This window comes from Balaenoptera borealis (genome assembly GCF_965194805.1).
Source record: "Balaenoptera borealis genome assembly, chromosome: 1".
NCBI lineage: Eukaryota > Metazoa > Chordata > Mammalia > Artiodactyla > Balaenopteridae > Balaenoptera > Balaenoptera borealis.
In genome coordinates, this window is record NC_138860.1 from 41,732,585 (window position 1) to 41,753,863 (window position 21,279).

A 21,279-nucleotide genomic window follows, 5' to 3' on the forward strand; every position below is an offset into this window, starting at 1 on the left:
GAAAAGGGCCTAAAATCACAATATATTAATCAGGATACAAAAAATTAAGTTTTCATAGAGGTTTTCAGGGATGTTTATCAACAATACCTATATATAAAGTTAGTTAATAAATTCACACAACACAAAGTAGTAATCAATGAATCTTCATTTTTCTTTCCCCAATACTAAAAGGGGATAAATATACTATGTGCTGTTATTATTTAATGATGACAATATCTGCTAATTAGAACATACAATTTTCTGAAAACTGTTACTATGAAATGAAAAATCCTAGAACTATAGTTACTACTGTAAGAGAAAGTGAGATATAAACAGTTAAAAGTACTTGCTTATCGCTATAATTTTTACTAGGCAAATCCTTGTAACCCACATGCCTTTTGGGGGTATTTATCTGGTTTATTTTTTAAAAATTGTAGTAAATACTTTAGTAGGAAAACATTTAAAGCCCAAGACTATAAAGTAGCTGCTGCTTTCCAATTTAAGATGAAGTATTCTATTAAGAAAACCCACTGTAAAAACTTGTATAATTCAGTATAATATAAAATTACTACTTAGTAAAAATGTACATAATTCTTTGATCCCAATGTCTAAAAAAGAGGAAATTTTCACTTACATTTAAAAATTTTTGATTCAAACACACAGAGCCAACTACAGGATTTTTTAGGCCTGCTCTTCACCACTTTATAAAAAAAATCAGCATCATCTCACACTGCTGCATCATGATAAAACATTTTAGAAACAAAACCCCAACAGTTAAACCACAACAAAACAAAACAGTTAAAGTTACTACTTACAAGCATTAGGTCTCCAAGTTGATATCTCTCTAGAGTTTTGCTGGCTTCCTCTTATTTCTAAGGCAAAATAAAAATAACCTTATAGCTGCCACTTTGTTCCAAATATAAGTTTCCTAATAAAATAAATTTCTACAGGATTAGTTAAGTAAAATAAAATATCTTTCCCAATCCAGGGATCTTTTCTTGAAACTGAATAGAAAAAAAAAAATTACTAGGGAAACACAAGGCATAACCCCAATCTCTGCCTCTCCTAGGTATCCTGCAATGGTCTATGACAGGATGGAAAGCGGGCTTGTGTAAAGCCCTTCATCCTACTAGTTATGGTGACCTATATTTCCCCAATAAAATGCAGGCATATTACATGGCTCAGGATAGTAATAAGATGAATTAAGCAATTTGTACAATTTTAAAAAGCATTACTGAGCCCCCTCAAAAACAAACTACAAGGGTTGGTTGGACACTTGTGAACCCGATGATTTCTGAGATGAACTACTTAGGACTCAACAAACATGATCCTCATGATGAAATCGGGCCTCTGCAAGGGAAATGAGTTGTGGTTTGTAAGAACTCAAAGATATTTTGGATCCACTGTAAAGCTTGCCAAAAACATGAAATTCTTTACTAAGAGGACTAAAGAAACTGCACTATATTTAAAAATCACCGTCAATTTTACTGGAATTTAGAATAAATATTTACAACTCTTTTACAATAAAGAGCGTTTAGATCTCACTTGTCAGGAAAATATTTTTTCATTATCAAAAAAAATTGTTGTAAACTTGTTTCTTCTGCTACCTGTTTCAAGCATTTAACATAACCTCTTCAGAAATTCCATAGCGTAAAAATAAGTAACATGCAAACTCTTAAGTACAACTTTACATTCTTTGAAAAAGAACATAAATGGGAAAGCACAGTATATATGTAATCAAAGAAGAGTCAGAGCTCAAGTCTGAATTTAGCCAATAAAGGCAGATGATCCGAAGAGTTATTTTCGTTTGGAAGTCCATTAACAGTCCATAAGTCTTGTTCTGTAAGAAGTGACAGTCTAGCTAGAAGTTTCAAGCCACCAACCAAAGCAACTTCGGCTCCTACATTAAAGAAACATATACATATTTAGTGAAACAACAGGTTACTGTAAATCATACAAATATTTTTTTTCCTTTAAAACAACGATATATAGCTTGACACCCTTCTGGAAGTCTAATATGAAACAGTTTTTAGAATATGGTTAAATTTTTATTGCGATATAACCTAATTATAATTCTCTAACAGAAGTTTCAGATCCTTGTTTTTTTCTATTTCAGATTTTTTTTTCTATTTCAACTTCTGCAAATAATCTTTAGAAGAAAATATCAATGCAACACATAAGATGTTAAGAATAATTTGAGATTGACAACTACCTAAGAAATTCACCCATCAACCTTTCTGTAGTTGTATAAAATCAGACAGACCAAGCCACATCTGAGTAGGACGTTTATGAGGTGACTGCAGAATAAATTAGTATAGTTTGGTCCCAGAGACTCAGTACCCATGGAAGTAGAGTAAAAGAGGATGTGCTCTTAATGTTAACATTAGCGATGCTGGTTCATGGCACACTTCCGCCACCTAGTGAGTGTTCTTCAGTATGACAACTACCAGAACCTTATTACAAATTCAGAGCAAGCTTATTTTGTGGAGTTGATCTAGCAGAGAGGAGTAAACCACCTCCTGAATGTTACTAGTAAGGTTATCCTTGTGAAGGAGAAAACAAACAAAGAGATGGGAAAAGAAAAGTAGCACTGAAAAAAGAAAAAGGAAAAGAAAAAAGGGGAAAATCAGGAAAAACAAAATAGCTGCCCACATTTAGGATTTTCAGTTTTCTGAATATATTTTTGACTTCCAGTTACTTTAAATGGCACTTTCTTCTCCATGTTAAGTCCCTTGATTAGCATTTAAAATCCTGTTTTCATTGACTCATACAAGAAGAGTGTGTTATCACCTTTGCTTTTTGAAAACACATGTATTATAGACTTCTCTTTCCAGGAAGAACCAATATTCCAGGCTCAACAGGACACAACTGTCAATTGTTGGCAGTACAAGCAAGGCCCTACAATGAAGGCAGCATACTTCAGTAAAATTTAAGTACAAAACTGTATGATGTTGCTGTCACAAGAAGAACATAAATGTATGGAGAGTAAAACCAAAGGGCACTATGAAAGATCTGTGCTCTACCTCAGAAGCTGACTGGGACGGGAGGGTAGAGCTGAGGATGTAATTCTTGGGTAGTAATTTGCTTTGAGGTGTTCCACTGCCTCCAACTTTTGCAGGTGATAAACTGATTTACTCAAATATATCACCAATCTGCCAAATATATTACCAATTTAAAAATATTTCTAATTTCTAAATCTAAACATCTAGATGTTTAGCTAGCTTTCTCAACTTCAGCCCTGAAGTTTTAGTTACTGTGTTCTCAAGCAGAATTTAAGATTACGTGCATTCTTTACCTGGCCGCCCAGCAACGCCTTCCTTTTCAGCAGAATAGAAAATATAATCCACAGTTATGGCACTTCGGGAATGACAGGTGGTCACTTCTGGAACTCCAGTGTCAGGAAAATAATGTGAATAAACAGATGACAAGCTGAAATGGTGCTGTAACTTTGAAGATAATCTAAATTGAAAAGAAAAAGTATTTCGCATCCATCAAGTTCTTCATGATTTTTATAATTCCTCCTATTTAAACCACTTTTTCACTTAATTTCCAGACAAAACCAGACATTAGGACAATCTTTATTTAAATAGACCATATCACAATTTTGCATTCCTTTATTCATGCAGTGATATCCAAAACCCATTAACAGAGCTGTGATACATGGGGTGGGGTGGGAGTGGGGAGCTCAATACTTAACCGACTAATGTGACTTTTAAAATTAATTATAACATATTTGAGAGCCTTCACTTGCGAATGAACACATATTCTTAAACAATTTATAAGTTTTTTGTTGTTTTTAAGAAGGAAAATTAAAGTGGCCTTTAGGAATGCTATTTAGAACTAACAGACTTCTGATGTCAGAGGGGTTATATTTTACCATGACTGTTCTTGGTATGGTATATGAGATAATTTTGTACTGCATCTGTTTTTTTTTTTTTTTTTGGCTGCACTGCACAGCTTGTGGGATCTTAGTTCCCTGACCAGGGATTGAACCTGGGCCCTCTGAGAGCGTGGAGTCCTAACCACTGGACCGCCAGGGAATTCCCTCATTCTGTATCTTAAAACAGCTTCTATAATGGTTTACATTTACCCCACACTACAAATACACATAATGTTATGGGTAAAATGTTTAAAAATCATTTCCTATTAACACATCATGAATTTTAAGGATCTTTTATGTCACAAAAGAAAACAAAGTTTTAAAAAACCAAGCATGTACTAAGTCCCAGGCACTATCTCATCTTATGTGCTGAGAATACACAAATAAAGATGTTGCTCTGCTTTTAAAGAGCTCATATGTCAATAAGCAAAGGTAATTGCTTCAAGATGCTCTACTTCCAAGTTTTAGCAACTTTTTATGTCTAAAGACTTTACAATATTTTACAATATTTTTAAATGTAAAATAGGTCTCCTGCAAATTGTTATCTTACTACCAACATTTCAGTTTACAGATATAAGCTATGCGTATAAACACACTGTATTTATATAGATACTTAAAAATATCTTTTCTTATACCCCATTTTGTTATAAAAAGATTTTAGAATTACTCAAAACTAAGTATTTGTTAGTAAGAGTAGCCTTTTTATTAATCTTACTCAGGGAAGTTTTTACTTTGAAAGTTTTAATCACAGATTTTTATATATTCTGTTTCAAAAATTCAAAAAAATTGCTTTCTTACTAATTCTTATATATGAGATATTTTCCCAAAACAAGATATACAAAATAAAATAAGACTGAGGAGAAAGCAGATAAAAAGAATGAGAGGTGGTCCCGAAATTTAAATGTTAAACGAAAGTCAAAGCTATAAAAGAGCCACAATATGAAACAATCAAGACATTTCAAGAATCTCCCAAGAGACAAGATTTAAGTCTCCATCCTGTTGTATTAATATACATCTGTTTCTCAACCACAGCCCTAAACATTCATGATTCTTTAATAAAAAGAAATCCAGGCATCTTCACTCAGCTACCTTTGATGACCTTTTCCTGTAGTTTAAGAGTTACGTATAAATAATTGTCTTTTCTACAGACATATTCTTTTTTTGGATCAATTCTCCTATAGATTTGTTTCAAGATCCAGTAAGTCAAAGGGGGCTAAAGGTCCTCTTGAAATCTGAAAGATATTTTTCTGTGATCTTGACCTTTGTTTAAATATGTAATAGCAATAAATTTCAAAGATAATAAATTTACTAGCCTGTTCAGGTCCATGGACAAGCTGCTTCTATAAACAGCACTGCTTAAGCACTTACTATATGTCAAACACTGAGTTTTACATGCTTTGTCTCATCTAATCTTCACAACAACCCAAATTATAGATAAAGAAACTGAACCTTAGAGATGTTAAATTTCTTGCTCAAAAATCACACAGCTAAAAAGGAGCAAAGTCAAGGTTGGAACTCAGGTCTATTTGACTTAAGAGCCAGCATTCTTCACCAGCATAAAATATCATCAACTTCATTTTTCATCCAAGTGATTTTTGAGACATGATTTCTTTACTCAACTAAAGTCAGCAAATGTCTATTGTTGCTTTCCAAAACTCACTTTTCAGCTGTTACGAGGACCTCTGTTTTGTCCAGCTGTGTTTGTGTCAGATCACTGTCTGTAAGAACAAAGAGAAATATATTAATACTATCAATGTATTGTTTTGTTCTAGCTTGCCTTAGTATAGTCCTTTTACTCTAGGAACAATATTTAAGACATATCTAATTTAGATAGATGCCTAGTTAAATGGTTCATTCTGGTATCTATGTTTTGATGATTTCTAGAATTAGCAAAAATAAAACACAAACATTTCCAAAGCAACATGCAAGTAATTCATGCAAAGATAATTTTGGAAACTGAATTTTAAAAAGGTAAATTTAGAGCTCTTAAAAAAAAAAGAATAAGCAAACAACTATATGCTTTTATATATGAATATTCATCCCTGAGATGTTATCCCTTTAAAAATTTAGTTCTATGTCTTCAAATGGAACACTATTATCAAGAAGACTGCCAAAATGTATTGCAAACACTTACCTGTCTTTTCTACTTTTGGTACCTGCTGTACCTCATACACACAGTTCTGTGAGATACCTAGGTTTGGGGGCCAAATTGGAATAGATAAAATTCTTTGTCCCCGTGAAGATTGTTCCTGGCCAGATACCTAAACAAAATTTCAACAGGTATCTTAGGTGAATAGATTTTAAATAGTTTGCGTACTGAAAAGTTTATTTCTTAGATAAAAGGGAATCCAAGAATGGTAAATATTACCCTTTATTCATTACATTGATTATTTGTGCTTATAAAATCTTGTTCAAATACAGTTCAGAAAGCACTTATTATTTACATGTAAATGGCAATCTTTTCCTATGTATGTTTTTGTCTAATTTGGAAATCTAAACGATCTATAGTTTTGGACTAATACTGCTCCTCCTTTTTTACTACCTGCAATATATTTCCTGTTACATAAAATACTGAGATCGATCAACTCTTACAAAATTTTAAACTATCATTCAAAACTCAGTGGTGGAGAGTTTATTTTGGTTAAATATACCAAAGATGAAATGATCTAAAGTAAGCAAAAGAAAGTACAATGAAAATAAAAACATGGGCTAAATTACACTCAGCTAAAGAATTAAAATATTTATCATTGTGTAAAGGGAAACTTATATAATAAATAAATACTAAATTACTGTTTTGCCAACTATATTGCCCACATCCAGCATTCAAAATTCTATTCTGCCACCTTGTAAGTAGTTCCTTATTTATGCAGTACTCGTCTGTCAATGCTTTTATTTTTCTTCTCCTCCTCCATTCTGAATTTTTTACTGCCTGTCAATTCCTCCAAGCAGAATGTTGCCACAAATAGATGGAAAAGGTGAAATTAAATCAAGTAACTACTTATCTGTAGCTGTAGATCATCATCACAGGTTGGTAAAGTGAGGGTACTGACTCATCAAGGTTTTCAAACAGCCCTGTGATGACTATCCTCCCTTTACAATGAAGAGAGAGACTAAGTCCACCTCCTAATAATGAGGAAGCGAGCACGTACCTTTCCTATGGCAAGTCCTTCATAATTCAATTTCCCTTCCTTTATAAAACTATAGAGTGGAGAACCAGGAACAGAATTAAAGTCACCACACATAACAATGGGGCAGAAGCTGCCATCTTTCTGATGGGCAACACTGGAAATCTCTGCCAGAAGCATTGCCAACTGGGTCAGTTTAATATCACCTCGCCTTGGGTTATACAACAGATGTGTGTTAGCCACACAGATCGCAGGGGAGGCAGCACTTGGGATTTTGGGCTGCAAGAGTAACACTAATCCAACATTGTCTCTGTCCAGTAGAGGAACATCACGGCGGTAGAATTCCACTGGGTTCACTGATAAGAGGGAAAATTTGGAATGTTTGAAGCAAATGGCACAGCCATCAGGTTTCCTTCCTGTCCGCATCTTGTATTCACAGTGATAACCTAGAGGAAAGAAAAAACTTTTAAACGAAGATGGCTGGTTTTTTATATATATAAGTATTAGAAGAACTGTGTTTTGCCACACACACAAAAAATTATATATATGGCAAAACACAGTTCTCCTAATTTTTTGAACAATGTTTACCAAAGTGTATTCTGCAAAACATTAGTAATGTAGGATGTTAATAAGTGTTAGAATCAAAAAAGTCTGAGACTGGGTCAAATAGATTTTTTTACTGGCAGACTTCAGGGTTACATACGTGTACATTATCACATTCTCATTTCCATCCTAACAAAAGTCAGAGTCATGACAAAGACAGTGAGGCCTTATAGTAATCTGCCCCCTCACCCCCCAACCCCATATCTCTCACCTTTTTGCCTCTAATTCTTCCCCGCTTGCTCCACTCCACACACAGCAGCTTTACTTGCCTTAAGGCACTCCAACCTCAGAGCCTTTCCTTTGCTATCTCCACTACCTGGAAAGCTCTAGCCATGGCTTGTTCCTTCATCTCCTTCATCTTTACTCAAACGTTACCTTCTCTGATCATTTTGTTTAAAACTGAAACCTGACCCATTTGCTTTTCTCCAGAAAACTACCATTACCTAAGGCACTATTTACTTGTTTGTTCAGTTTATTCTTGAGATATTCTAGATATACACTAGAATGTATGCTCCCCAAGGGCAGAGACTGTTGCCTGTTTTGCTCACCGCTGTATCCCCACTGCCTAGAACAGTGCATGGTGTATAGTAGGCACTCAAAAAATATCAATATTTGCTGCTTGAATGAATGCAAAGTAGGCAGCATTTCTCAAACAGACAACCTGTTTCTAGAGGTATTCACTCACTAAACAGATTTTCAGCTTCTATCCATTACACACGGTGGACACTGGTATTATATGATGATGAACTAGACACGACGGTCCCTGATCTCACGGAACTCAGAATCTTAGGGCTCTGGGAGTAGGCAAAGCAACTCCTGGAAACGAAGCTATTAAGAGATTCTTGCATACCTTTCCATCCAAATTAAAATTATGTATTAACACAAAAGGTCCCATTTGATATACCTCAATCTTTTCCTGACCTTTTGAAATGCATATTTAGTTTTTTCAAAATTAAGATTTTTGGTCCAAATACACCACACATCTTTGTTATTAGCAAGTTATACTTTAACAACCCATTAAGTAAATCTGGCTAAAGTAAAAGTTACACTGTACCCAATGATTCCAAACTTGGCCTTATCTCTGTTCCATAATGATCTTCTTGCACTTCTTGCAAACAAAGTACCTTAAAAGAAAAAAAATGGCTTGAATTAAAACAAAAAAATGCAAATATGAATTTTCTGGTGCTTTTGTCTTTAAAAATAGGTTTCTAAAATTCTAAAAACCTGATGAAAGCTGAAATAAAAAAGTTGTTTTTCTTGTAATGTATAGATCTAACAAATTAATGTCTCCAAATTTGATCAGTCCCCAAAACCCTGACCTTTAATCACATGAAGCCCTCTTATTATCGAAAACTGGTATTTACCAAAGGAAATATTTATAATTTATATGTTGGAATATTTTTCCTGAATTTACATGTTCATTAGTACTAAATCCTTCTAGTCCTTTTTTTTTTTTAATTTATTTCATTTTATTTATTTTTGGCTGCACTGGGTCTTCATTGCTGCATGCAGGCTTCTCTCTAATTGTGGCAAGTAGGGGCTACTCTTCGTTGTGGTGCACGGGCTTATTGCTGTGGCTTCTTTTGTTGTGGAGCATGGGCTCTAGGTGTGCAGGCTTCTGTAGTTGTGGCACATGGGCTCAGTAGTTGTGGCATGTGGTCTCAGTAGTTGTGGCTCGCGGGCTCTAGAGCGCAGGCTCAGCAGTTGTGGCGCACGGGCTCTAGAGCGCAGGCTCAGTAGTTGTGGCCACGGACTTAAGTTGCTCCGCAGCATGTGGGATCTTCCCGGACCAGGGCTCGAACCCGTGTCTCCTGCATTGGCAGGCAGATTCTTAATCCATTGGCAGGCAGATTCGCCACCAGGGAAGCCCCTAGGACTTTCTTAAGAGATAATTTTTTGAACGCTATCATCTAAATAAATTTTTGCATGAATTATTTAAATTTTGAATCAAAGGAAATATTTACTGAATACTTAATATGGTGCCAGTCCCTGTCTCAAAACTGATCGACACTTAAAACTTTTTGGATCTTATTTGAAACATTATATAATTATTTATATCAACAACCATTAGCAAGTTATTCCTCCAAAGTTATGATACCTTGTTAAAAACTGTTCCATCACTATATTTATTTATTATTTATTTATTTATTTTTGGGCCACGCTGTGGCTTGTGGGATCTTAGTTCCCCGACCAGGCGCTCGGCAGTGAAAGTGCAGAGTCCTAACCACTGGACCGCCAGGGTATTCCCTCATCACTATATTTAATGTCTTCCCTTCTTACCCTACAAACAAAAGGGATAAAACCATTTAGTTCAGAAATGAATCCAACTCTTCCTTATGTGAAGAATTTTGATGATATTTTGTACTTACGTCTGCATCAAAGTGTTTAATTTCTTTCAGAATATTGGGAAACCTAAAACTCCAGTGTAATACTGGCCGCCGGCAGTGTTTATAAAGGTGTGAATTGTCTTCCAATAAATCTTGAGAAAGTATATTATAGGACATCACTGAAAAGTCAAACTTGTTCTCACTGTCTTCACATATGGGGTCATCATTTTTGTCTCCTAGGATCTTCGTTTCTTCTTTGTTATGGTTACATACGTCTTCCCAATGCCGTTTTATTGTGCCTGTTAAAATATATTAGATAAAATACAAAGAATTAATAAAAAATGGGATCATATTTTTCCTGTATATAAGTATTTTCTTGCCTTTTAAACATTCCTATAGGCAATGAATAGCATGATTTCCCCTAGGCAATGGCAATGTAGTACTTAATAACTAGAAGTTGTCATCAAGTTGATTACAAAGGCAGTAAAATGATACACTGACTGACCAAGAGGTACAAAACAGTTTAAAAGGGTCTAGCAAGTCATTTTGGAGGCTGAGAGTGTGTGTTAATAAAACTGACTATATTGGGGTCACGGTTTCCCACTTCCCCATGGTTACGAAGTGGCTCTGCCACAGACATGCTCAGCAACTTCATAACCATGATAATATATTTGTATGTCACAGCTGGCCTTTCAATAAGGTGATTTCACATTGTATTTTATCACCTATTAGGATGACAAGATCATCAAATGCTTAACTAAGTTCCAGAAACAATTCATCTGAGAAATCTGGTTTAGACATGAATGAAGGGTATATAATGACAATAAATGGAAGCAGTATTTACTGGAAGAATGCAAACAAAATAAGCAAAAGAAATATTTTTAATGCACACCAAAGCAAAAGTTAAATGTAACACAGCTACAGAATGCTAGTAAATGATAATGCCTGACTGACAAACTTAGCATGCAGCAACCAGGAATGTGTGATAGTTTATATTCTGCAAAGACACCAAGTACCCTGATAAAGTGACGAGAAGAGGATCAAATAGCATGAGATTTTGCAATTATAGGCAGTCTTTGACTTAGAAATGAGGACTGGGCTTCCCTGGTGGCGCAGTGGTTTAGAATCTGCCTGCCGACGCAGGGGACACGGGTTCGAGCCCTGTTCTGGGAAGATCCCACATGCCACGGAGCGACTAGTCCCGTGAGCCACAACTACTGAGCCTGCGCGTCTGGAGCCTGTGCTCCGCAACGAGAGAGGCCGCGACAGTGAGAGGCCCGCGCACAGCGATGAAGAGTGGCCCCCGCTCGCCGCAACTGGAGAAAGCCCTCGCACAGAAACGAAGACCAAACGCAGCCATAAATAAATAAATAAATAAAATTTAAAAAAAAAAAAAAAAAGAAATGAGGACTAAAAATAAATATATATATATATGTGTATCTCTATAGATACAGACACACACCACTAAGTATATATGTTTATATATATGTATATATACAGAGACACACACACACCCCCTTTGATCTTGTCTTCCTCACCCCACCATTAAAGAGGATACTCTTACTGCCATGGAAGCCATGAAAAAAAAAAAATGTGGAACATTTTAGAGAATCTATAAGCTCAAAAGAAGGGGAAAACAAGAAATGGGATGAACTTGGGAAACAAAAAGATTTGAAGATGGACTTTTGAGCATGATTAGATGATATGAAAAAAATCTGAGCCCTAGAATATCTCCCTTTTCCTGCAAGAAGGTTTTCACTTCACTGGATGACAATCCCTAAAATTTCACCAATTAAAAATTAAATTGAAGAAAAATATTTTATATATGGGGGAAAAAAGACTAAAGGGAAACATACCCCTGTTTTTAAGAGTAATTGTCTCTGAGAGGAAGGACTGTGGTAGATTTTTCCAAATCTTCTACAATGACGGTATATTTACAGTCAGAATATCAACACACTCTAGTGGGGAGGGGGAACTGGTTGAGGGCAGTCAAAAGGTACAAGCCTCCAGTTATAAGATGAATAAATACTAGGGATGTGATGTACAACATAATCAATGTATGAGCACTGCAGTGTGTTCTATAGGAAAACTGTTAAGAGAGTAAATCCTAAGCGTCCTCATCACAGGGAAGAATATTTCTTTACTTTTGTGTCTCTGTGGAATGACAGATGTTCACAAAACTTATTGTGATAATCATTTCATGATGTATGTAAGTCAAATCATTATGCTGTACACCTTAAGCTTATACAGGGCTGGTATGTCAATTATATCTCAATAAAACTGGAAGAAAAAAAGTGTCAGTACACTCTATAAAAATGCCAATGAAGTAAAAATTTTAAAATACACTCTGGTAAACTGACTTTAATCAGGTTTCTTCCCTCAAAATCTAAATGCTGATATCTGCTGCACTGAGGGAATAGGAATTTTGACGAGAGGACAGAAGAGGAAGGTAATTTTTATGAATAGTGAGGTCTGGGTGGAACAGGGGAGTTGGAATTATGATACCATGAAGGTACTAGGAGCCTGAGGAGAAAGGTTAAGAAAAAATGGTGGAAGGAAAGAAAACCAAACTAAACAAAAACGTTCAACTATTACATAATTTAGCCTAGAGCTTGTCCTATGCCCAGGAAAGAGAAGGAAACTATCCCCTTCCTTATCCTTCACTGAAAATGGAGAATCCTACACCTAAAGGCCAGAACTAAAGCAAATTATACTGACTCCACACAACTGCTCTGAGATTTATAACATAGCTTGTATGAGGAAAACAGAACTGATTCTTAAGAACTGATTATCTAGAACACAATTCATTTATAAACTTGGGTCTGTCTATGGTTTTAGCCACAAATCATTAAGTCTTTATATGTATACGAGATGGAAAGGGCTCTAGTCATACAAACAAAATGTAAGCTACCATCACAAACTTACAGCACTACCCTGATGGCACCACTGCATTAAAATATGAAAGATGAAAGTCTAAAAAAATCATTCATACTTTCTTGTAGAATATGTATATATAAAGGCATATAAAAGCATTAAGATTTGTATAGTCCTGGCAATTAAGAGTTTGTAACCAAGCCTTTTTGCAATTCCATTTGTTAAACAACTGAGACCATCAGATTATCAAATTAATACAGTGGCTTTCAGACTTCTACAGCTTGTATAACCCTTTGGCATTACTTTTCATGTCATGACCATCAGTCCCTGGTACGTTGGGACAGGTGCTGGGATGATGGGGTAAACACATTTTATCCTGACCACATTTGCTTTTAATAAACATACAGAAATGTGTTTGAATGCTTGGGCTCCCTGGAAGACAATTTGAAAACTACTGAGAGAGTGGATAGTCTTTGGCCTTCACATACTTCACAACATAAATTCACACTACAAAAGCTTATATACCTTCCATGTCAGGAGCAACAAGGTGATCACAGCAGAGAAGACAGATGAATCAAAGAAAGTAAGCAATAGGCCTGATCGGGTTTTTAGGGCGCCTAATTAAAAGGTCATAATTGTGTCACACAAATCCTTCAAATACCACTTTAAAGTGATAGGCAAGTTAGCAATGCTGTTCTCTTGATTGAAAAGTAGTATTAGTGAAATATCAGAAGTCACAAATATGGCTTAACGAAGAGCATTTTCCTTAGTCACAATACCTAGGAAGAATGGACATATAAAGAGTCAGGTTGCAAAGTTTATCAGTCTGTCAATGTAATTCCCCATCCATTAAAGGGAAAACAACAACAACCAGGATTTTCTGAGTACCTACTATGAAGCCAACAGTGTGTTAGGCACTTTGACATATCTCACTTCATGCCTCCACAGGCTTTCAAAGTAGGCATTATTTTACACTAGGAAACCAAGGAGCAGAGAGGTTCAGTGACCTGTCCAAACCCACACAATTAGTGGTGCAGCAGAATGAGAGCAGGGAGCGGTTCCTAAGCCCATGCTTGTGTCACTACACCACCGCTCCATCTGAGAGCACACCTGCTTTATCACAAAAGGCTAAACAGAAGAGGAGTGTGCCGTCGTGATGAACAATGAATGTGTGAACGAGAAGCTATCTCGTCATCATACAGCCCTAGATTTATAAAGTATGCGTTGTCCTTAGGAACCTAATTTTAATGTCTCTAAATACACTTTTTAATCATTCAAACAAAGCTTTGTTTATAAACACATGTGCAATTATAGGCAGTCTTTGCTATACAAATAGATTTTCACTTTTGAGTGCTTAGAATTTCTACTTAAATGTGTAGTAGAAGTTCAACTTGAAAGAGCACTAACTAATCTAGCTCTGACTTCCAGGTGAGACACTGTGAATGCCATCCTTTGACAAACTTAGGTCAGCTTCCTACACATTAACACTCACACAGCCTATTTTCATTTCTTCAGAGGAATGATCTGCACTGAAAACCACAGCTCAGTAAGAAAGACAATTCCAAATTTATTTAGACAACTCATGTATACTTTGGAGGTAGGGCTGGGCTGGCAGCACAGAGAGCCTAGTGAATTGTTTAGAGTAAAAATAATATGAGAAAAATAGAAATAATCAAGATATCTAGAAAAAATTGTCTCAAAGTTGAATAAGATGTGGTTAAAAGATAAAACTTCCCACAGACTCTCGAGATGTCTACAGACCCCAGTATGAGAAATATAAATTTAATAAGCTAAAATCTGATTCTGTAAGAAAATAGCTTTCATTTATGATTGTTTCTATTTAAGGAAATTCTTTTGTCTTATATAATAAAGCTAACATTAAAATGAAAACATGATTTTTTTTAATAGCTCTGTGGACTCCCAAGCATACATCCACCAATTTCTAAGAAGTCTAAGGACCTTTGTTTCAAAAACACTGAATTTGAAAATTATTCTTAAATTAAACTTAATGTTTTAATCTAGTCCTCCATTGTTTTCCAACTTTAGTCTATATGTAGAGTCACTTCTATTTTTACTGCCAGAAATACACAATTAATTGAAGATTTCTTTTTAAAAGTCTTAATTTTAAAAAAGAATTTCCTTTTTCGTAACAGAAAACTACTGGCTAAAAATAAACACCAACACCTCTAAAACCTGCAGGTTTTCTAAGGATTAAATATGAAAGTTTCAATTACTCTATGGCTTATGTCTATTTCTGCACCAGGATAAATGTCACCTTTACCTTGGTGTTTTCTTCGTTTTGATGAAGGCTCATCTCCCTCAGAGTTCATGATGTAACTAGAGAGATGAATCAAAGATGTCTGGCTCAGGTTGTCAGGTCTCCAGTTCCAGTACTGAAACTGAGTTCTAGACTCAAACAAACAAGGTGGTCTCCAATTTAGTGAAAAATGCCTACTACTGAAGTATGGGTAAGGAGCACGAGAATAATGTCCAGGCCACCTCATACAACTAGAAATATGTCTGTTCCAGCAACACCTTTGCAGATTCTCCCACGGTGCAGTCCAGTCTCTGCCCAGACTCTTCTGGTGATAGGGTAACATGGGGTATCTAAAAGAAATAAATACACTCCTTGAGGCACCACTTTTTGTTCAGCTGTAGAACACAAAATCTAAATGTTTCCTCAAGGGAAGGCAATGTCTAATATTTGAAATCTGACTTCTAAATCTGTGAAGGATGGGGGGAAAAGCAGCCATTACTTAACTACTAGTGGCAATATCTCAATACTCTCCCTAAACAACTATGAATGGTATTCTAAACACTTAACATAGAATCCACCAACCTCCCAAAACACCAGATACACTTCTAAAAGTCCACACAATTCAACTGTGTTGAATCAATCACCAAACTGTATTCAGAGTAGCTTTCTAGCATCTAATAAAACTCTTAAGGACAAATAAAATCCACAGCAAACATAATACTTAAATCAAATATAGAACACATAAGGTGACTACAATTAAAGTGAATCTCTCCAACCTGGGTTTGGAGTAAAAACATGTTTCTGAACATGTTTTTTATACCAAGGTTATATTTTCCAAACATCTTTATAGCTAACAAAACAAAAGCCTATCACTAAAAGTACCTCTCTTGCTAATCAGTAGATAGATAATTTATTGTCCCATGCTACTCCCTTTTTTTTTCTTTTAATTTAAAGCACGCTTCTCCTTGAGGGAAATGAAAGAGAATTACTTACTAGAAATTCACCAACACTCCAAACCCAACAGCATCAATTATCTGATACCAATTATATGATAGGTTATAGCGTGAAAAATGTCTCCAAAGTAGTGTTATTATTATTTTGAATAGATATATCGCTCTCAGGCTCTCTTAAGAAACAACGCAACTCAAGCACCACCTTCTTTCTACTACACTATTCTGGCAAAATGCTAGGATTCTGAGAAAAACTTCTATCCTTTCCTCCAGAATTCATTAAAGGTACATTTCCAAGATAGTGTCAATAATGTCCACTTTTATCACCAAAAGAATTTTGCTTAAATTGTATTTAACTGTTATTTGACTTTTATATGTTACGTTTGTTTCATTTTAACAGCATTTAAATTTTTAACTGTTACATAAATTTATCGAGCAGTTTACACATTTTCAAACTGTTCTCTAAACTCAATGTAACTGTAAATCTTTAAAGGCATGACAAGGGTAGTGTATCCTGCTTTGTGACAACTCTGAAAGCCATAGAGATTTGGGGCTTGCCCGTACATTTTCTATCCCAATAAGCTACCGTACTGAAATATAATACTTGTATTACAAAACATTCTCTGTATCTGTAGTTACTTATACAGACTTTTTTTTCCTCTTAGAATGATGAGCTCCTTCACGGCCAGAGCTTTCTTATTCATTTTAATCTGGGTCTCTTCCCAAGTGCCTAGCACAGTGCCTGACACACAGCTGGTACTCAGGAAACACTGTTGAACTGAACTGTCAAGTCCCAAGACTACAGGAGTTAAAACCAGATCCCCACAACTTATGTAAAAACTAACAGAGTGCTGTGTTTCCCACGTGTGGTACACCAATCGGTTTCGCGTGGTACACATTTAAACTTAAAATTTTTTTATATCTAAGTATCCATTTCAAAATGTATTAGGAAAAAAAATCAGTATACCAAACCCAAGATCTCACGGATACTGCTTAGGGAGACGGTAACGTGTGCAGCACCTATTGGAGTGCTTTTTTAAAAAGTGAGTCAATTTCAAGAAAAATAGCCAGTAAGTAATACAGATGTGGAACGAGAATTTGGTAATAATCGTAAAGGTTGGGATCTCAGTGACTAAAGTTCGAGAGGCACCAACACAGCAACAAACCAGCCCCTCCCTGCAGACCGGCAGCTCCCGGAAGGGGCTGCAGGGTTTGGGAAGGAGGCTGGGGACCCGGAGGCTCAGGCTGGCTCGGAGGTTTGGGTTGGGGGAAAAGGGCCGGGACTCTGAGGCCAACCTGGTCCGGAAAGCACGAACCCGGCCCATGGCCGACGCGCTCCGCGCCCGGGCCCCGGACCCCGGACCCCGTGGGCCGAGCGCCCTCCGGCTGCGCGCCGGGTTTACCTATCCCTCAGGGTCTCCAGAGGTCCGTCCTGACGGTACCGCGGCCCGGGCCCTCTTCCTCGTCCAACCCCCACTCCCCACCCCGCCCCGCCCCGGTTAACCCTGGCCGCCCGCCCCCAGGCCGCCCGCCCCTCCCTCCTCCCTCCCGCCACCCAGCCCTACTGACCTGCCTCTCCCCACCGCACAGCGGCCGTAGCCCCTCCTCACACAGCGCCACGCTTCCATTTTCCCCCTCTGCGAGCGTCCAATTCCCAGGCCCCGGGCTCAACCTCAACCGCTACAGCCGATTTGGCGGCGTAGAGCACCAAAGGTTCCCCATCACTAGACGTCGGGCCTCTCGGCCGGGCTGCAAAGCATGCTGGGAGGTTCAGTCTTGCCCGCCGCCAAGTCCCCATCTTGCGCCGCGTAAGTTACTGAGTTGCCTCTACGCCAAATTCTGTTCAAGAAGCATGCGCAGAGCGTGTGAAGCAGGGGCAGCCATTTCTGAACAGGGCAAAACACCCGACTTACGTCTTAAAGAAACAGAGGAAATAAACTAAGAGCTGAGCAGCTTTATTAAGGCTTGTGGGAGGGTTCACTGCAGTTACTGTTAAAAAGAAAAAAAAAAATTAGTGTATTTATATAATGTCCTTGGGAATTTCCAAAGGTGGATGCCCAAAGTGGGGAAATGCCGTTCTCTGAGTTCTGATAGAATTGTGGTACCACGGGTTTTTTTCAATTAATTTTGTGGGAACACGGCCGCAGAGCTCACTTTTGAACGTACGTGTGTCGTCTGTGTCCATCGCTATCAAATTTAGTTTAGGACTCTAGATTATTGGAAAACATTACTTAAGTGGAGAGCCCCTTCAAGAGACACAGAGAGAGAGAGAGAGAGAACTGAGGAAGAACAAAGTGGAGGGGGGAAAGGAATAGTGGAAAGCCTGATGACCGCTTTTATAGGCTGTTTGGGAGGGTAGTGGAGCGGTTTCTTGGGAAGGCTTTTTTTTCCCCTCACTTGTGTTAATAAGAAAATCAGATGCATTTGAAAAACACTTTTTCCCTCCGTATACATATAGTTGATTTCCGTTATTTGTGGTAGTTATGTTCTATAAGGTTGATACCAGCCAGGGTTTCTTGGCCTTCCCCCAATCAATAGAAATTGATAAGAGGCCAGATAAGGAATTCAGGCAAGGCTTTATTGGGGCCCCTGCTGCAGTAAGGGGGAGCGAAAACAAGTAACAGTTTCCCTTGTTTGCTCCCCAAGGTCGGTGGTGACCTGGTTCCTTTTGTGGGGTGAGGGTGGGAATCTGTGCAGTGGTCGGGCTGGAGGGGCTTAGGTTGTTTACCCACCCCTTTGGTGGTGTTGAGTGCAGCATGCATGTGCAGTACACCTTTTTTGCTCCCCGTTCTTCAGAAGTGGTGGTTGGGTTTTTTCGGTCTTTTTGTATCATGTCCATAATTTGCCCCAACTGCTCAAGCACGCACGCAGTTATTATTAGTCCTTTAGAGTTTCTTTGTATTTTGTTGCTCAAGGAGATGTTTGTCCAGGTGCAAGCACGGCAGCAAAGTGTCCCAGGTCCCAGCCTGTCTCAAAGTTACTGCCAACACTGAATTAATAACTACTGAACCATTGCTCCTAAGGTAAATACAGTTAGGTTCCCCCAAGCCACTGGTAACATTTTAGTCACTGAATCAATACATAACCTTGTTTTATATGTGTTTGTTTAAAGACACTTTATTTACTATATATTTTTGATTCAGTAACATTGAATTCATGACCAATAGCACTAATTCATACCTGAGTGAAGCATATATAACGCATGTATTTTCTCCATAAGGCACATCAAGGACTCTAGGAACAATAGACAGCATTTCAGCACTAACTTTGGGGGCCATTTAAAAAATATTTTATTTCTTTTATTTTATTTCATTTCATTTCATTTTCTTGGCTGCACCCCACAGCTGTGGGATCTTAGTTCCTGAACCAGGGATTGAACCCAGGCCCTGGCAGTGAAAATGTGGAGTCCTAACTACTGTACCACCAGGGAATTACCTGGGGGCCATTTTAAACAAGAAAATCTCTAAGAAAAAAGGCACAAAAATGTGAAAAGTGTGGCACTAAATAGACCGTGAAGAGGACACTTGTTTATGATGTGAGAGCTGAAACAAGAAGGCAGCACTTTGCTTCCCTAGACCTCTCCTGGGAACATGCACGTTAGGCAACCAAATTTTTTGCCACTCTGCACATGTCCATGAATGACTGCAAAAGCACTGCAAATATTGATGGTGGACAAATGATTGTCCACCACTAAGGGGGTGGACAGACCACCTAAGCCACCCCTCTGGCCCGAGCCCTGGACCCACCCCTACCCTTACCCTGTATAAGGAACCAGCTTGCCCCCCTACTCAGGGAACAAGCAAGGGAACCTGTTACTTGTTTTTGCTTGTTTTGCTTGTTTTTCCCTCGTGCTGCAGCAGGAGCCCCAATAAAGCCTTGCCTTGAATTTCTTGTCTGGCCTCTTATCAATTTCTATTGATTAGGGAGGCCCAAAACCCTGGTGGGTAACAGTATGATTTTACTTTGTTTTTTGAGAATCATCCTATAACAGTTTTGCAGTTCCCACTGAGATGCCCAATGTATTCTTCTGACAAACAGTTGAACTTCACCACCAGAGAAGTACACCTCATGGATTGCTAAATCCAGGTACTTCTTTTCTTGCTCCCAGAGGTGAATCTGAAGCACAATAGAATTCTTTAGGTCTTTGTTTTCCTCACGTAAATTTTCTCCTCCACTAATTTTTGGGGGCTTATATGTGGCCAATAAATTATTTCCCCTTCATGGCAGCAAGGATCAGGAATTTGGTTGTATGGTCTGACCATTGGTGGACTCTGTAAAAGGACTAATGATTTATAGAGATCTATTTTCTGTTGGGTGAGAGACAACAGAGAATCTGGTTTGTTGGTTTTGTTTGTTTTTCTATTTGTCTATTTTCAGTTCAAGAATTCTGTGTCTACTGGGAAGAATAACTCTTTGATATCTAGACTAGTGAATTTTTATGTTTTACGTTTCTATATTTACTCTTGACCCATGGCTGAAATTGTAAAATCAAAGCCATAAACTCTCCATATGCCTGTGTGTCTATGTGTCTGTTATTTCCAAAGGACTTTACCTCTCATTTTGTGAGTATGAGATGTCTTACATCTGGATGGTACTAATAAATTAAATTATAAAGTTTATTAAAGGAGCTCTGTTCTGATTGGTTTATAAAGGTAAATAAACACATATAAATTTAGCTTCTAAAATTATCTGAAAACAAAGACATAGAAATACTTTAATGTGATATGCTTAAAAGAAAAATATATTAGTCTTACAGAAACTAACTCAGAAATGTTTTAAGAATCCAAGTTCAAATAATTAAGGTCAATCTCTAGTGAACAGGTGATTTCTTTTTTGAAACAGTTTAATGGTAATAAGAAATGGGTGGGGTGAGACACTGATTGATATCTCAAAATACCATTCCATCATAATTGCATAGATAGCCAGGGGCTGAGGCAGTGAAGAAGAATGGTCAGGAATGCCTCAGCATTCAAGGTTTCAGAGATTCATCTGCTGCTAAGGGGACTGCTTAAAAGCTTAGGAACTTGAATCAGTTGGACGGAGGTGTGAGTAGATAATAGGCAATAAGTGTGAGTTAAACCTCTCCCAGAGGCTCTGATGTTTGAAAGAAAAGGGAAGTGCTTCAGAGTCCACATTCTCTGATATGAGGACTCTCAAGAATTCATTGCCCACTGGGAAGGAGAACAGCTGTTTAATAACTGGACGGGTGAGTTTCTGTATTTCTGTGTTTACTCTTGAACCATGGAAGTTGTTCTTGCTGCCAAAAACTAAAGTAGGTAAGACT

The 21,279-nt window shown here is 37.4% G+C and overlaps 1 protein-coding gene across 6 annotated transcripts; it reads right to left on the bottom strand.

Annotated features, from left to right (window-relative positions):
- Positions 1-1,434: 1,434 nt before the first annotated feature.
- ANGEL2 (angel homolog 2) lies at positions 1,435-20,968 on the bottom strand. Of its 6 annotated transcripts, none has more exons than XM_082400230.1 (9): positions 17,565-17,819; positions 15,070-15,395; positions 9,957-10,213; positions 8,642-8,711; positions 7,009-7,430; positions 5,994-6,120; positions 5,520-5,577; positions 3,275-3,438; positions 1,435-1,879 (listed from the first exon to the last, which is right to left on the bottom strand). In XM_082400230.1, the coding sequence occupies exons 1-9, from the start codon at positions 17,621-17,623 to the stop codon at positions 1,728-1,730; spliced, it is 1,635 nt and encodes a 544-aa protein (XP_082256356.1). In that variant the 5' UTR covers positions 17,624-17,819; the 3' UTR covers positions 1,435-1,727. The 6 variants fall into 6 exon arrangements, with proteins under 6 accessions (XP_082256356.1, XP_082256358.1, XP_082256357.1 ...); XM_082400232.1 differs by lacking the exon at positions 17,565-17,819 and adding an exon at positions 17,399-17,476; XM_082400231.1 differs by lacking the exon at positions 17,565-17,819 and adding an exon at positions 17,292-17,405.
- Positions 20,969-21,279: the final 311 nt, after the last annotated feature.

Excerpts from the sequence above, each read along its gene's own strand:
- ANGEL2 (XM_082400230.1), bottom strand. The coding sequence starts at position 17,623 with ATGGAAGCGTGGCGCTGTGTGAGGAGGGGCTACGGCCGCTGTGCGGTG. Across the intron at positions 5,578-5,993 it reads ACCAAAAGTAGAAAAGACAG|ACAGTGATCTGACACAAACA; the intron begins GTAAGTGTTTGC and ends TTGTTCTTACAG. Across the intron at positions 1,880-3,274 it reads AGGCGTTGCTGGGCGGCCAG|GAGCCGAAGTTGCTTTGGTT; the intron begins GTAAAGAATGCA and ends TCTTTAATGTAG.